At 36.7% G+C, this 15,738-nt stretch overlaps 1 protein-coding gene across 2 annotated transcripts in view; it reads right to left on the reverse strand.

The window, feature by feature from the left end:
- The window catches only part of USP9X (ubiquitin specific peptidase 9 X-linked), a 93,896-nt gene that overhangs the window by 4,203 nt on the left and 73,955 nt on the right, over positions 1–15,738 (reverse strand). For both annotated transcript variants that reach the window (XM_085048934.1, XM_085048924.1), the window contains exons 31-42: positions 13,945–14,165; positions 13,356–13,546; positions 12,750–12,923; positions 10,686–10,827; positions 9,759–10,509; positions 9,114–9,237; positions 7,633–7,858; positions 6,408–6,537; positions 4,611–4,796; positions 2,720–2,940; positions 2,148–2,236; positions 199–355 (exon numbers count right to left, since the gene is read on the reverse strand). In XM_085048934.1, coding sequence (XP_084905060.1) covers positions 199–355; positions 2,148–2,236; positions 2,720–2,940; positions 4,611–4,796; positions 6,408–6,537; positions 7,633–7,858; positions 9,114–9,237; positions 9,759–10,509; positions 10,686–10,827; positions 12,750–12,923; positions 13,356–13,546; positions 13,945–14,165 — 2,612 coding nt within the window. The remainder of the gene's footprint in view (positions 1–198; positions 356–2,147; positions 2,237–2,719; positions 2,941–4,610; positions 4,797–6,407; positions 6,538–7,632; positions 7,859–9,113; positions 9,238–9,758; positions 10,510–10,685; positions 10,828–12,749; positions 12,924–13,355; positions 13,547–13,944; positions 14,166–15,738) is intronic.

The following is a 15,738-nucleotide window of genomic DNA, read 5'->3' on the forward strand; positions in this document are numbered from 1 at the left end:
GGAGTGTGAATTTAACCAAATTGCTTTCAATCCAACATAATGACCTCCTGATACAGGAAGGTTCAAATGAATTGTACCTGGAAGTCGTAATTTAATTGTGGTGTTAAAAACTGAGTAATAGTGGGGTTTGTATTTGTTTTTTTTAATTGAACAGAGAACTGGGGAAAAAGTAGCAAGAAACAGAATAAAAGGTATCACCTGAAGGATCTGGTAAGCTACAGGACAGTTGCTGAAGAGAGCTACCATGCACTTTATACACTGGTAAGCTCTTTTCTGATAATGATTCTTAGAGCGCTGAATGGTGTCAAAAAGTCCATCCCTGTCATCTGGGATTCCCTTAAGTGCATTGTGAATCCTAGAAAAAAAACAAACCAAAACAACAACAAAACTTCAAGTATTAAAACAGTTTTATCATTTGAATTAAGGCTCTAAATACAATGTAATTATAAAAGAGACAGTTGATGTTCTGACTTCTGGTGTTAGGCAAGAGGTTTTTTAAAACCAGAAAATTAACCTGACATGTCATATATGAAACAGTTCAAATGTTACCAAACATGCTAAAAATATAACTGAACAAGATATATAAAAAATGCAAGCATGATTAATTCTAGTCACAGTAATCAAGAGTTTAATTTTTATTCCTAAAGTATCATTGCCTTTACAAAATAGCCTTGTTAACTCAGTAGGTCCTTACAGAATTGAACAGTTAAATCCTCAACAGAAGGGTTACTTACACTCAGTTATGCTTCTCAAAGATACCCTTTTACATGCTGCTCCTCTGAAGGGGAATGAATGGTACATATCTGTGCACAGGGATAAGGGATTGGGCATTCCCTGGAACTAAGCTCAGTTTCTGTGCCCTGAAGCTGTGCAAAAACCCAGAACTGACATACTTTTGGCCTTGAAAAAAAGTCAGAGGGGGCACAGAACCTATACTGGTGTCTCAAAGAGCTACACTTAGGTAGGAAAAGCAACTGCCCCTTTCCTCATAGCCCTAGTAGCTCCATCTGTAAAGCAATGATGAGCTTTACTTCAGTTTAACTTAATGGCATTTGTACCATTATTATTCCAAACTTGGCACTTGAACTAGTCAAATCAAGAGAAATTTAAGAGACTGGGTCTGATGCCAAGGGGCAGCAGCACGGATCTTGCAGTTCCAGCAGACAGTCCCTCACCTAAACTGTAATTCCTATAGAGAAGACTAAGAAATCCCTGCAACTCAGTCATCATGTTTTGGAGTGTGGTTAAGGCAGACAACCATCTCCTTTGAGCCTCTCCTGAAGTAAGGCCAGGCAATTGGTAACATCCTAAAACAGCAGTTTATTTCCACAGCTAAGGACAGGAGTCTACTCCCATAACCCAACAAGTGTGCTCTCAACTCAAAGTATCTGAGCTGTCCTATGAATCACAGCTGGAAATGATTTAGTAAATCAAGTATCTAAAATTGCTTATTATGAAACAGTGACATTTTTGAAATACTGACAGGTACCATACTGGTGACACTTGTGTTATCTCACCTACTACTTTTATATTAAACTTCTGAACAATTGACTGTTGTCACAAATAGTATTTGCAATAAATACAGTTTTTAATCTCAACTTTCAAACCTTTGTTCTGTATACATATAAAATTAGGTTTTAAACTGGATTAATATGTAATATGCTGAAGTTGTAATTCTCTTGAAATGTGATCACATAGAGAATACTTATGTGTGAAATATACTTTTTGGCCACACTTTATGCATGTCTTGGTACCTCTCCTACAACTGATGTGGCCCTGAGCAAGCCCAGGCTGTCACTGGGCTGGTCAGTCTCCTGACCCACCTGAAGGAGATATTTCTAAGAAGCAATCTTAGCACCTCACAGGGAAGACCACTGAGTTTAACCTAAACAGCACATTCTCTTGTATGTGAAAAACCCTGGCTTTGTAGGACTAAGTAGCAAATTTCTCAATAGTAAGGAAGGTCAAGGTGAAAAATTGTACCTATCTCAAAATTTCAGATGAAACCACAAAAGAAAAGCTTTACTTGTGAATTTTGATTTAATACCTATTTAAAACAAACCTGTTGAAAGATTACCAACGGAACCACTGGACAAACAATCTGTACAGAACAATATTGAATTATAGAAAAACAGGTAAATACTGACCTGTGAGTTTGCCAAGAGTCCTCAATTAACAGGATCTGCAGAAGCAAATCCAAATAAGGTCGAAGCTCATATGTATATGAATATGCAACCTAAAAAGTGAAAATGTAGAGAGCATAAGGAAGTATTCCTTGAGGCATGCAGCTTACACAGTGAAATACAAGAACATAATTAATTTGAAGCTTACTGTAATTCAAAGGATATTTCAAGATATAACACCTCTTTTCTAGAAAGTGTTGGTTGTGTCAGGAGTTTTGTGGGTTGCAATTTTGTTTGATTTGTTTTGTTTTTAAATATAGTAGGTTACGTAAAGGACAAAATGTTTCTTCATGACTTTCTGACACAATTGATCTGAAGCCCCAGACATGATGTGCTGAAGAAAGTACTTTAAAGAATACCTTTAGAAAAGCAAAGTTACAAAACAGCATTTTGCACTGGTATTGGTACTTTTAGGCAGTGTTCAAAGGTTATCTTCAAAGGTTATCCTAAACTGTAAAATACATGGCTAGCAAAATATCAGTAAAGTGATTTTTATTACGATTCTTTCAAGAGTCAAAGGCCTTTTCTTTTTTTACCTGCCAAAGTAGTTCACTGAGGACTGTGGAAGAGAACTGAGGATTCTCCCAACAGCAGAAACGAAGCAACTTGATGGTCTCTTCAGAGTTGCTGCAATCTTCAATAATTTTCTTTACATAACTAGTTCTCACAAACAGAATATCTGCTACGTTCTGCTGAAGTGCCATTATAGGCTGAGATAAATTAGGATCACCGTAAGGGTTGGCAAGTGGGGGATTACCTGGAACAAACAGTTATTACAGATTAAAAGGTGCTGAAGTACTTTCAATGTAGGCACTCCAAAATATAAATTGGTTTAACTCATCAAGACACAGATGGAGAAAAAACACAAACCCTCCCTTAACAGCTGACTTTCTCTGAAAAAAAAAATGTTATGAAATAACTAATTTTTCTGTTTGTGAAGCTTGACACTTGCTGGCTGAGAGAGCCACTTCTCCCTCTCTGATAAGATTATGCAGTGACAACCAAGCAGAACAGCTGGAGACATGTTCATATGCAAGAGGAGAAATCACTGAGACTCCTCAGTGAAATCCTCTTATCTCCTGAATTTATCTGCTTCACTTGCTTGTGTAACACAGCCCAAATCATATTTTAAGGACATAATGTCTGTTTACTTCACAAGACAATGCAAAAGTGTTCAGAGGAGTATCTGTGTTATAACAGTCCAATCTGAATCTCTGAAGTGTAGAGAATAAATATACTTTTGTAATTAATGCACCTTATTTAGTCAGCTTCATTTTGTGTAGTGAAAGAATGTTGATTTGCTACTGAAGTTCCTTAATTTAGCAGTGTTTTGAGTTACTGTTTGAAGATGCCTGGAAGTCCATGGGAGAAGTTTTCTAGCTTAATAAACTGAAGCAAAAAATAACTGTATTATGCAAATAGTAATAATAATTAGTAGTCGGAGTAAAGTTCATACAAATAATCTTTTTTAGTACAATATTATGAATAACGAATATACAACTATTTTTCACAGGTAGAGTATCTTCTCAGTTTAAACTTCAAGTAATGCACTGGAAAAAAACCCAGCCAAAATTGCCAAATGATTCTGAAGCTTATTACAGCACAGTAAAATTTTCAGTTCATTAATCTCACTATAGCATAGTCTAGCCTATTGACTTTATAGCCTGACACATCAAGCTGTAATGAGTTTGCCATTAAATAGCTTCTCTACAGATTTCTAATTAGGTTTTTTAAAATATGCTTAGCAGAACGCGTACAGATACAGGCTATCAAGTCCACATGGCCCAATATTCTGTCACCATTTCTCAAAAATAACTGCACTCTATCCAACTACTGGAAATGTTAATGATTTATACTGTGGTTAATCAATTTCTAGCTGATTCTTTATCTTTTATAAATTGAAGTGCTGGCTTCTGTTTGCTGTCTCGAGAGTGAACAAGCACCAAATCATGTTCAAGAGCTCCCCAAAACAATGTGACATCTCTTCAGTGGTAAGCACTATTAGTTATCTCAAAAACTGCCATGGTGATTTTCCTGTACAGATTATTCCTACAGTCCATTTTTTTATTGCCTACTCAGGATAAAAACATCTTTGTGTAACTCTTTACAATGGGCTTAAACTATCCTAAAAGCATTACTATTTTATAATGAACCACCTCCCACTCTACTAATTATTTCCCTGTATTTTTAAGGAGTAAGCCAAGCAACACAAAACACAGAACAGATTTCTGTCTTGGTCTTTTTAGTGTAACAAATCAGTTTTGTTTATGACAAACAAATTTCTCTCTTTAAATGAAAGGAGTTGCTAAACATAAAAGGAAAACATTTTTCCAGCTGATCCACTTCATAAATAATTGCTAAACATGCACAAAAAGACATTTACTGATATAGCCAATGGATCTAAAGCAAACTTAAAATTCACTGTACCATTGATAGAAGACTGCATCCGCGATGAGACGTTGCAACAGCGGATCAGTTGTGACACAACGGTGTACAGCTTCCCCAGCTCAGCATACTGGTATTTAATTGGAGGGCCTGGACCCTCATCCAGAGCCACAAGCATGAAGGTTGCAGGAACATTTAGTTTCAGAAGTTGTGTCTTCTCTGCTACACCTTTATTGGGCAGGGAGGAAAAAAACCCACTTATTTCTGGCACTGGAAATACTTTATTTTTAGAATTTTTAGAAGAAAAATAACAAGAGTTTACATGACTTGCAACTTTTCATTTCTTGTATTCTATTAAAACCCACTTATATTTTCTGGGGAAAAAAAAATCAAATCAATAAAGATGCACAAGAAAATTATGTACAGCTGAAAAATCACATTGAAGGAGAGTTGTGAATTACTACAATTTCTTCACAGTGCTCATTAGCACTTAAGCAACCCCCAAGTAGCATCTGTGTTAATAGCAAAGCCTCAGAGAAGTCTTTTGGACAATGAATTAATCCTTTTATCGTGAGGCCTAGGACAGGAAGAACAATCTCCACAGTTAATTTTGTTATTTTCCATCATGTCCTAGACACATCAAACTTAAGACATTTCTAACTCTGCCATGCAATCTAATAAACGTAAATTAAGTGACAAAATCAGTAAGAAAACCTCCAAAACTCCAACCAACCAAATAATTTTCAAACCTACACCTGCAAGAATACCTTGCACATACTACACAAGTACTTACCAGGAAATTCACTATGTCCCCTCTTGCATTCTGTTTTTTGCTTTAGTTAAAAGTCATGATTTTTCGTAAATTTCCAAGTTTTTTCTTACTCTGAAATACAACTGGACCTTACCTTCCATCTTTCTGATAAGGAGGAGAATAAGTGGGTTTTTTATGGCATTTTTTCTGATTATGCTAGATAGTTTTCTAGGTGCATCCTCTGTAGAACTGACCTCTCACTTTGATGTGAACAATTTACTATTTGATTTCTCAAAATGTCAGTCAATTTAATCTTTTTCACAGAATGCAGGAATGATGTTATTGTGGTTTCTGCTGAATGAACTCTCCATCCATACAGATGCCTTCAGATTACAGTAGTAAGCTAAGGACAAATGCTTACTGTATTAGTATTTCCACATTTATCTCTGCAGAGTAGATTGTGAGGATGATCAGACCCATAAATAAAATTATATTTTCCTATGTGGCTTCTGAGTGCTCTCCTACTCAGAGGCCTCAACTGCACTGAATGTGAAAAGCTAGTGAAGAGGAAAAGAGAAGTTGGAGCAGAAGAATTCCAACTTTCTTCTCTGCAATGACACTAATTCTGCTCTGGGGGTCATGACAGAAACCTGCCAGACAGAGAATGCTTTGGTAGGCGAAGTATATGAAAGCAACAGACATTATAGGTGTAATTAAATTAACATAATTGCCTAGATTAATTTTAGAGATAGGAAATTAAATTCCTTTAAAATTGTCTACTTCCTGCATGAGCTGATAAACAGCAATGGTCAAGTATTTTATAAAATTTCACCCCCACCCTATCCCAGCAGGACACTGTCTTACTGCTCCAAGCTTCTCATGTTTATCTTCCAAGGATGGTAGGGAGACTGAAGCCCCAAACCCTAAAGTGGAGGAACACAGATCTAGGGAGCATTTATATGACATGGAACGATAACGATCTGCCCTTAAGGATGGAAAACTGGATTTTCCTGCTGTTACCCCTGTAACTGTATCATTAATAAAGCCCCAGTTTATTCCAGTGTCATCAGTAAAAGCAATCTGCTTACCTAGATTGGCATACATCACAAACAGATTGAAATACTGCTGCAAGTGGCGCCCATGTTCAGATACTTCCCTTCTTAGAAGATTCAGTACCGCCCTCAGTAAGTGATCACTTAAACTTAAGTTATCGTAAGCCTACAGAAAGAAAGAAGTTCTGATGTTAGTGACTGAACCTATCATATCTTTATTTAGCTTATAATTTTTACTATGATAGAAAACAGAACTGGTTAAAAGGTATGGGATTCATACAAGCTCCAAAGTACAAGCAGCTGGTCAGCCCTCTGTGTCTCACAGAGAGAAAAAGACACAGACAGACAGACAGGGAGTGAGACTCCCATCCCTCAGTACTGTGTAAGCCCAAGAAATGATGCAGATATAGAAACTTTTAAATGGGCTTTTTTTCCAACAGCAGATAGGCTTAAATACTCAAGAAACACATATGCAATTCCACTCTTAACTCTGTAGCCTAAGACAACCAAATCACCTCTACAGGTGTATCTCAAATACCTCACAATACAAAACACTTCCTGAGCCTGTGTAGCCTAAATTTAACACAAATTCTTTTGCTGGACATAGTACTGAAAACATTCTGAGAAGGTAAGTGGAACCTTGTAAGCAAAAAGTGTCTTACTCCAGACATTAAAAACATGACAAAGCAAAGACTCAAAAAGGTCGATCTTTTTTAACAGAATCCAAACAAGAAAACTGTTATCACAAGTATTACAATAAGAGGTACGCCTATTTTTTTTTGCCAGCTCTAGGTGTGTAAAATTAGGCAATTCACTTTCTACTCCTACACTAACTTACAATTTTTGACAATTTCACTGTTGCAAGACACAGGGGATGAAAACTTAGGGAACTCCTGCAAGTTTTCAGATTAGTGTTTGTTTCTTTGTGGTGGCTTGTTTGTTTTGAACTTCTAAGTAAAAACAAGGATTTGCTTCCCTAGGCATTACTTCATTAAAACAGCCACTGCTTCTATTTTGCAGATTTCACACTCCCAGCTCAAAGCTCTCACTAGGCCTTCAAAGAGACTTACAAATGAGGGGAAACCGAACCCCTCTGACAGCAACTGTCTAACTGTTTCAGTTACATCCTGTTTTGTAGTGCAAAATGGGCTGTACAGCTTTCCAGCCAACACTGATGCATCTACTCCAGAATTTACACTAAACACTTATAATGAGGAAGTTAGAGTAAGTTCCAAAAGCTCTTCACTAGAAAATTAGATACCTGACTGGAAGGTCCAGGAGAGGCAAAAGGTGATTGACATGGTCCGTCTTGCAATGAAAAATGTGCAATAAATACTATAAGTTTTGCAAATGCACCCCTCACTTCTGCACTGGGGCATTCCAGGAGATACTCAGAGAAGCGGTTTGAAACATTAAAAAGGACGTTGTGTGCAAACCAAAAGCGTACATTCTTGCTGTGACGGAGGAGGATGCAGAGTGCATCATACCTGAAACAGGAGATGACACGATAATGACCAAATGCAGATGCTACTGAATTTTGGCAGACATGTTCTTTTGCAGAGTTTGAAGAAAGTATGTGTTAAAGGCGACCCCCAAATCTGTGTTCACAAAATGATTCTAATCAGATAATATGTAGTTCCTATAGTGATGCTCTCATGAGCAATCACAAATGAAAGATATCCTTCAATTAAAAACTTAACTGTAGCATTTTATTTCTATCACCTGTAAGAATTAAGACAGCATTACACCCCCTAGCTACTCCTCAAAGCAGGTCTTATTTCAAGAGCCACCATTCTTCTCTGTACTGGAACTGGGAAAGAGGGTAAGCAGCAGAGGACACAAGTGGATTTCATAAGCTGTGTACACAACACATAACCAAATATGTAACTTAACAGGAATTTACAGTCTCATTCACAGATCTTAAAAAACCTCACAGAATGAAACACCAATACCCAAAGACTAAAATATCTGTTTCAGAGAGGATCTTGCACTACTCTGTCCTTCCAGCAGGAGTATTTACTCTTCTTGATCTCTTAAAATAACAGGAGTAACTTAAGCTACTCTGAAAGTTGCTATTGGGGGTACAGATTTGCCACGTATTACACAACTACTTACTAGCAGCTGATAAACTATTGGCCATGAGTACTAGGTTTTCTCTCCAATTTGACCAGAAGTAACCCACAGTCCTCTCCCCAGCAGAGAACAATCCAGCTTAAGGACTACAATGAGTAAGATGGGACTCTGTCACACTGTGGATTTGAATCACAGTCCCCATAGCAATGTAGATAAAGTACACTGCCAACAGTGTCTCAGAGACTGTATACATGTTTGACAAACAGAATACAAGTACGGGTTGTAAAGAGCTTTGTTTAAAACTACTCAAACAATATAAAAACCATTCTGAATTTGTCAGAACACATAACCTGTTAGTTTTGTGCTAGTGACAGCTTCCATTCTTTTATTCTTTTTAAAAGACAGACAAAAAGACAGATCTAAGCTCTGTTTGGAAATTAAATTTGAAGCTGTTCAGCTCAGCAGCTTATTTTAACGCTCAATTTCTTCTCCTTGTTTTCTGTTCATATTTCCCCCCCCTTTTTCATGTACACCTTTCACCATGTATTTGGAGGAGAGGGGAAAAGGAGACAGACCACATACACCTTCTATTGCCACATGAATCTAAATGGGACCTTTTAACAGACATCAAACTTCCAAAATTACAATTGTTGTTAAAAGACAAAATACCAATCACTAGCAGGGCCACGGACTATTTTCTTTGTATGAAATCCTGTGGTGAAGAGAAATCTAGCAGCAAGCTGAATACTAATCATAGTTATTTCTTCTGCTTCAGGCAACAGATGATCTTGTCCTAAAGAAAAATCAAAATACTCACATGTAGACAAAGTAAAAACAACTTTTAATAATTTAACTGATTTCAGGTTACTGTTTTGTCTGACAAAACAGTTTTGTTTTCTTCTTTTAGAAGAAACTTGATCAAAACAGCCTGTAGCTTCTATAATGTATCAATTGAAAAGGTCAGCTTTAACACAGGGACCTGGAGACTAACATGTCTGATTTTCACAAATTCAGCATCTCACATTAGAGATGTTTTCAGCAAAACTGCCCTCAAACTTAAGAATTTTAACTTGATTTAGTACACAAACTCTGTAATAGCTGATAAGTTTATCAAAGTATCTTTTGCTAAATACTCTGTCAAGTTATCACTGACGAACAACTCAACAGCAGGTGTTTAACTGCACAAGTCCAGATGGACAGAGTATTCAAAGCAGGACACACCCAATTTTCACTGGCTAGATAAATCCTTAGCCACATAAACCAAAACTCTTCTTGCAAGGAATGAATCCATCATTATCACACTATCACACTAACCTGGAGGAGGATTTAGGTAGACACTATTACAAGTAAGTAACTTCTTTATGAACTGGAAATATTCCAGGCTGTACTGCATCCGATTGTGCATGAACTGCACGTTCTGCTTCCGCACGCTTCGCTCGATGGCTGAGGGCATTTTAATCTGGTGGGGTTTAGTGGTGATAGCGATTTCTGAAATATATTTTATTAGTTCATTGTCTTTGTCTATCGTGTCCATGCGTTCATAAAAAAGAATGTAAGCATTCCACCACCTCTTCTGGCGCCTGTAGGACATTCGCTTCATCATGTGATCAAACACTTCGCCCATGTATTCTCCCCCAAAACACTGATTTTTCATTTCTTCATCGTCATCCATTTTACACTCTGTCACATCTCCATCATCAAATTTGTACCACCGATTCTTCTCACCATCTCCACCATTCCTCTGGATAATGTAAGAGTAGTAATGTCCGCCGCTGGCCTGGCCACTGTGCACAAGTACACCCACAAGTCTGTATTTTGTGCTCCCAGAGTGTTCATTTTCCGACTGCTCATTTTGTATTATCTGATTTTCAGGATTCACGTCATCCCCTTCCAATTTTGCTACACCCGCCACTGTGTAAGGCTCCATGTCCAGTTCTCGTGGAAATTCAAAATAATCATTGAATTTGATTGCACATTCCCTTTCCCAGTCATAATCAAATCGTTTCAACTGGATTGCAAGAACTGGAGGCAACTTCTTAATCAGCAAGCGTTTCACTGTATCCACCTAAAAAAGAACATGAACAGTTACCAGCTTTCAAATTTCCATTCATATGCTCTTGCCAAATACCAAACTGAGTAATGAAAGGAAGATTTTTCGCCCCTGAACGTGAACTAAGATTGAAATTCGTACAGATATAATATCACAGCTGTACAAAAATTTATTATATAAGGAATCATTACCTTTTTGTTGCATTTTTCACAATGATATGCATTTGCACCTTCCAATAAATCTCCTTTGACGTACTGTTCCAAAGAATCAAGGAGGTTTTGGTGATTCCTTATATCTACATTCAGAGTTGTGAAGGATTCCTCACATTCATATCTAGGAATGAACAGGTAAATGTATGAGAAAGGTAGGAATATGTTTAACTTTTTCTGTTTTACACGTGCTACAACTGTTACTGAAGTTTTCCTACAGTTACACTACAGTATCTGCACATTGTATTTTTATGGTCAGGAATCAGACTGATAAACACAAATACTGTATCACACCTAAAGACAACAGTTCAAAACAGATGTCAATTCAGCAAAAAACCAAACAAAAAGCCTTTTTATTTCCTATCTAAAAAACCCTGAATTGCCATCTTCATAAAATCTCTTTGCATGTTTATGACTGGCTTTGACACTGTGTTCTAAATATAATCTACAAACAAATCTCTAGCAATGAACCAGCAGTGCTTGAGAGACAACCAGTTGATACATCCTAGAAACAACTTTTTGTTTTTAAAGATAAAGAAGTGACAAATAAATTTAAAAAGTAGCATCTATTCCAGTGTAACCCTGAAGAGCTTGTTTCCCTGACATGCAATCAAGCATTCAAAGGCTGAATAAATAAATATTTAGAAACACTTCAACAGCAATACTCATTCATTCATTAAGTAACTTACAAAATATAGAAAGGCTGTTAATTTGTCATATACAAATCCAGTTTAGTTACCATCAGTTTTCTCCTCTCTAAGCTACAATCAGGGCAACATTTTTATTAGTAAGTACAATTATGCAAATCCAGTAGAGTTCCAAAAACACAGAAAATACTTTGAGATAGTACATAATACCAAGAATGAATGGTAACTCACACTGCTTCTCATCTGGATCTGCCATTTAATTACCCATTGCATACAAAGTAAAATCAGTGCTATCATTTTACCTTGTAATATTTCAACTCGCTTCTAGTGACTCATTTTAACCCATGAAACTTACGATGTTCACTTTACAAATTCTTCTTATTCATACATCAGCTCTATTGAAATCAAAAGATTACCACAATAAAATCCATTTGTGTAACTTTTTCCTGTATTTTAATTGCTAACTGAAGGCTAAAGGAAATGGTCAGCTTCCACAATAAAGACAATTTGCAGTGGTAATGTACAGAGATCTGTATTGTTAAAGAATCACCCATGATCTGAAAAGTAAGAAGGCCAACTGACAGTGATAGAAATTAAACACAGTAATTAAAAAAAGGCCAAATGCTGAAAAAGAACAAGTTCATCAGAGTTCATTGTTAGTCTATACTGAGTTTTGCATGCAATTTTAACCATCCATCTCAAAAAGAGAGATAGATAAAAAAGTCTAGGGAATTACAACTTTACAAAGCCTAGTTATATTGCTTCATTAATAACCATCATCAGGACAGTGATCTATGGACTTGAAGTCTGATTTGGCATGGGTCGTTTTTTATATACTTTCTACAAAGCTGAATTTCAGTATTCACATTTGAAGTTAACTACAAATACAAATTTGAAGTTAACTACTAATACAGCAGAAGTCTTAAGAAGAAGATAAATCTTCTACACAATTGCCCTTAATTACAGGTTACATAATGAGTATGAACAGTTTCACTCATTGGAACTGAAGATTCCTTCTCGGCTCATCTCTAAACACACACTATGGAAAAAACAAAGACAGCAGGAATTGTTGCCCATTAAAATTGTTGGTATTAAAATTTTCTACACTGCATTTGGCCCCTACAATTGTTTTCACTTTAAACATGAAATAGCATAATCTTTTCCTGCCTTGATCAATACACAATGCTTCACATACAAACTGTCAAGTAGAAGCAATAATGATAAAGTACTTCAAGCTACTTGTAGACAAATTAATGTTCCGGCTGTAGAAAAAATAAAGTAGCAAAATCCATTAGCTTAAAAAACCTCACCTAAAAATCCCACTCTTGACTCTAATTACTTTAATAAGGATACAAACACATGTTTTTCTGTAAAAATGAGAAAAATCTTCAGCACTTACCGATGTGGGCATCCTTGACAAATCTTCTGATCAGCAAAGGACCCTCCTAAAACTTTACTTAACATTGCTGGATGGCCCAAAGCTTTTAAAGCTTCATCTAAACTGTCCACCAAGGAATTAAAAAATTCTAAAGCATCATGTTGTTCACGTAGATTTACAGGTTCACCCCAAAGTCTGAAAATGAAAGTACATTTTGTCAAATATTTTTTGTTTTCTTCTCCAACAATTTATTTCTTAAAAAAAAAAGTACTATTCAAGCTACTAACCCCTCCTTCTTAAAGAGTGAAGTTACTGGTTTTGGATGTACTATACAACCTGTTCTGTCCATGACACTCCCTGGTAAGTTAAAACAAGCTCTTGTGTTTAACTTCTTACTTAATGCAAAGTCTCAATATCAAAAACTGCTACAATTCAAAATAACCATCCTGCGGTAGACTCTGGTTTATTAACAGACTTCTGCAGAATGGGGAAAAGGGAGATAGAGATAAAGCTGCACAACTTCTGCTAATTTACACTTCACATCATTGCCACTTTTTCTACTACGATTAGTTTTGTTGCACTTCAGTGACCCAGTGAACAAACATCAACACTCAATTTTCTACTCACCTGAACTGTTTCCAAAACCCTCTTGGTACATAGTACTGTAGCCTGGAAGCTGCTAAATGGCCAAAAATTACTTGGAGATGCCTCAAAACTCCAATATTGTACTCTTTTCTATCTTCAGTTTTGCTCAGTGCTGGCTTGTCTTCATACTGATGTGGATAACCAAACACATCATCTCGTGGGTCAACGTTGCTCTGAAAAGCAGAAGAAAATTTGTGCAATTAGCTTTAACACGTAGCTGTCTCATAGTTAGTTGCATCCTTTGTTTAATTTGACAATCTAAGGTGTTTCATACTCTCAGCTGAAAACCCAAATACTGTCTTTGCATTAACAGAGTTCTGGTGGCAGAAATAAGGTACAATGCTTTCCAGTACAAACGCAAGAAGAGGAATTCTGCAAACCCTGCTATACCTGGATTTTCTGAAGTGCCCCTCTGCCAGTGAACCTATTCAAGTAAGAAATATTATTCTATTTTCCCCACAGGTATCAGTGGAAATCAAAGTGATTGATTAGCAACTGAAATTTATTATAATCTTTTCATTAAAAAAAAAGCAATTTTAAAGATTAGATAATTCTATGTAATTAAATTTACCTCGTTGTCCTGCTTTTCATCCCCAGACATGTCATCATCTACATCACTGCCAGTGCCTTCAATTGCAAGAATCCCATTCCTGATGGCTGGAATCATGTACAGCTGCTGAATGACAGAATTCATGTAACAAGTGGCACCAGCATTTTTCAGTCCCACAAATCCCTTTGGCGGCCGAGGCCCAACAGGAGGCAGATATTCCCATTCCGTGAGAGCTTCACAAGCTAAAAGAAAACAGCAGAATGTGGTCAGGGAACTATTTTGTTATGAAATAAAGAGGACATCAAAGCAGTACAAAGTGCAGTTGCATAAAATAATTGTTAGTCTGTATCACACTGCAATATAATAAAAAACAAATGTTCCATCAGAAAACTTAATTGCTAAAATTAACACAACTTCTGTGAAGGACAGTTCTATCAGTAATTATAACATTTTCTTCTATAGCATAACAGAAGTTTTTCCTCAATACCAGCAAGTTTCTTAGCTGAAGAAGTCAGCAGAATGAATATAAAATATATAAACAATTTATAAGCCTTTCAAAAATTATAACAGTCTCAAAAATTTATAATACTTTAAAAAGTTACAGTACTTAACTTTAGCCTCACTTTTACTTGCCTGGACGGGAAACAGCTTTAGTAAATGCTATCTATATAGCTTGATATATATTTTTTCCTCCTGAGTCTTCTCTCTCACATGTCTTCAGATAACATTTATGATCACAGGTTTCCTATGCTAACCTGTTGTTCTGTAGTTCTAACACAAAAAAATTCTGATACAAGAGAGCATGCGTGCTTACAAGCAGATTTGGTATATGAATCACAGAGCATGCACAGTTCATACATCTCTTCTGTCTGCATACCACAGAGATCTGGTGTTCTATTGTGCTTATCAAATACTTGAGTGGAAGGAAATGCCATGAAATCCTTCTAATTGTGAGGTGATAAGAAACACACTACTTCCCAATAGAAAAGGGTGAAGAAAAAAGGATGAGGCAGAGGGGAAAACCATAAAGCTGTCCTTTTAATTTATTCATCTGAAAAGGAACTGAACAGGAAGAGATTGAAAAACCTCAAATGACTCACTGATAGCACCACTCAAGCTAGTAGCACTGCCACTCTGAGAGGAAGTGGACAATTCTCATTTTGAGTTACTATTTTTAGTTGCTTATGGTTCTGCTAAACTCTGTGAGTTTGAAGAGTATATCAAATCACACAACGGCCTGGGGTTGGAAGGACCTTTAAAGATCATCTTATCCAACCCCCTGCCATGGGTCAGGACCATCCACTAGACCAGGTTGCTTAGGACCCCATCCAGCCTGGCCTTGAACACTTCCAGGGATACGAAGTCCACAACTGGGCAATCTGTTCTAGTGTCACAGAATTCTCATAGTAAAGAATTTCTTCCTTGAGTCCAATCTAAATCTACTCTCAGTTTAAAATCATTGCCTCTTGTCCTGTAACTACAGAACGTGGTACAAAAGTTTTTCTCCATCTTTCTTATAAGCCATGTTTAAGTAATGAAGGTCACAATAAGGCACCCCCAGAGGCTTCTCTCCTCCAGGCTGAACAAACCAAACTCTCCCAGCCTTTCTCACCATGTGAGCTTAGGTTTGCTTGGTTTGATGGTGTTTGGATTTTGCTTGCTTTTTGTTGGTTATTTTCTTTTTTCCTTTTCCCTGTTAATGTTGCAGCAGAATGGTTTCAATGTCCCTTTAGGGCTGGAGAAAATACGCTCCTGCTTGATAATTTTTAAGAAATGCTTTTTATGACGACAATATTCTGTGTGAAAAATAAGCCT

This window comes from Lichenostomus cassidix, chromosome 1 (assembly GCF_008360975.1).
Source record: "Lichenostomus cassidix isolate B80296 chromosome 1, HeHo_3.0, whole genome shotgun sequence".
In the NCBI taxonomy this organism is placed as follows: domain Eukaryota; kingdom Metazoa; phylum Chordata; class Aves; order Passeriformes; family Meliphagidae; genus Lichenostomus; species Lichenostomus cassidix.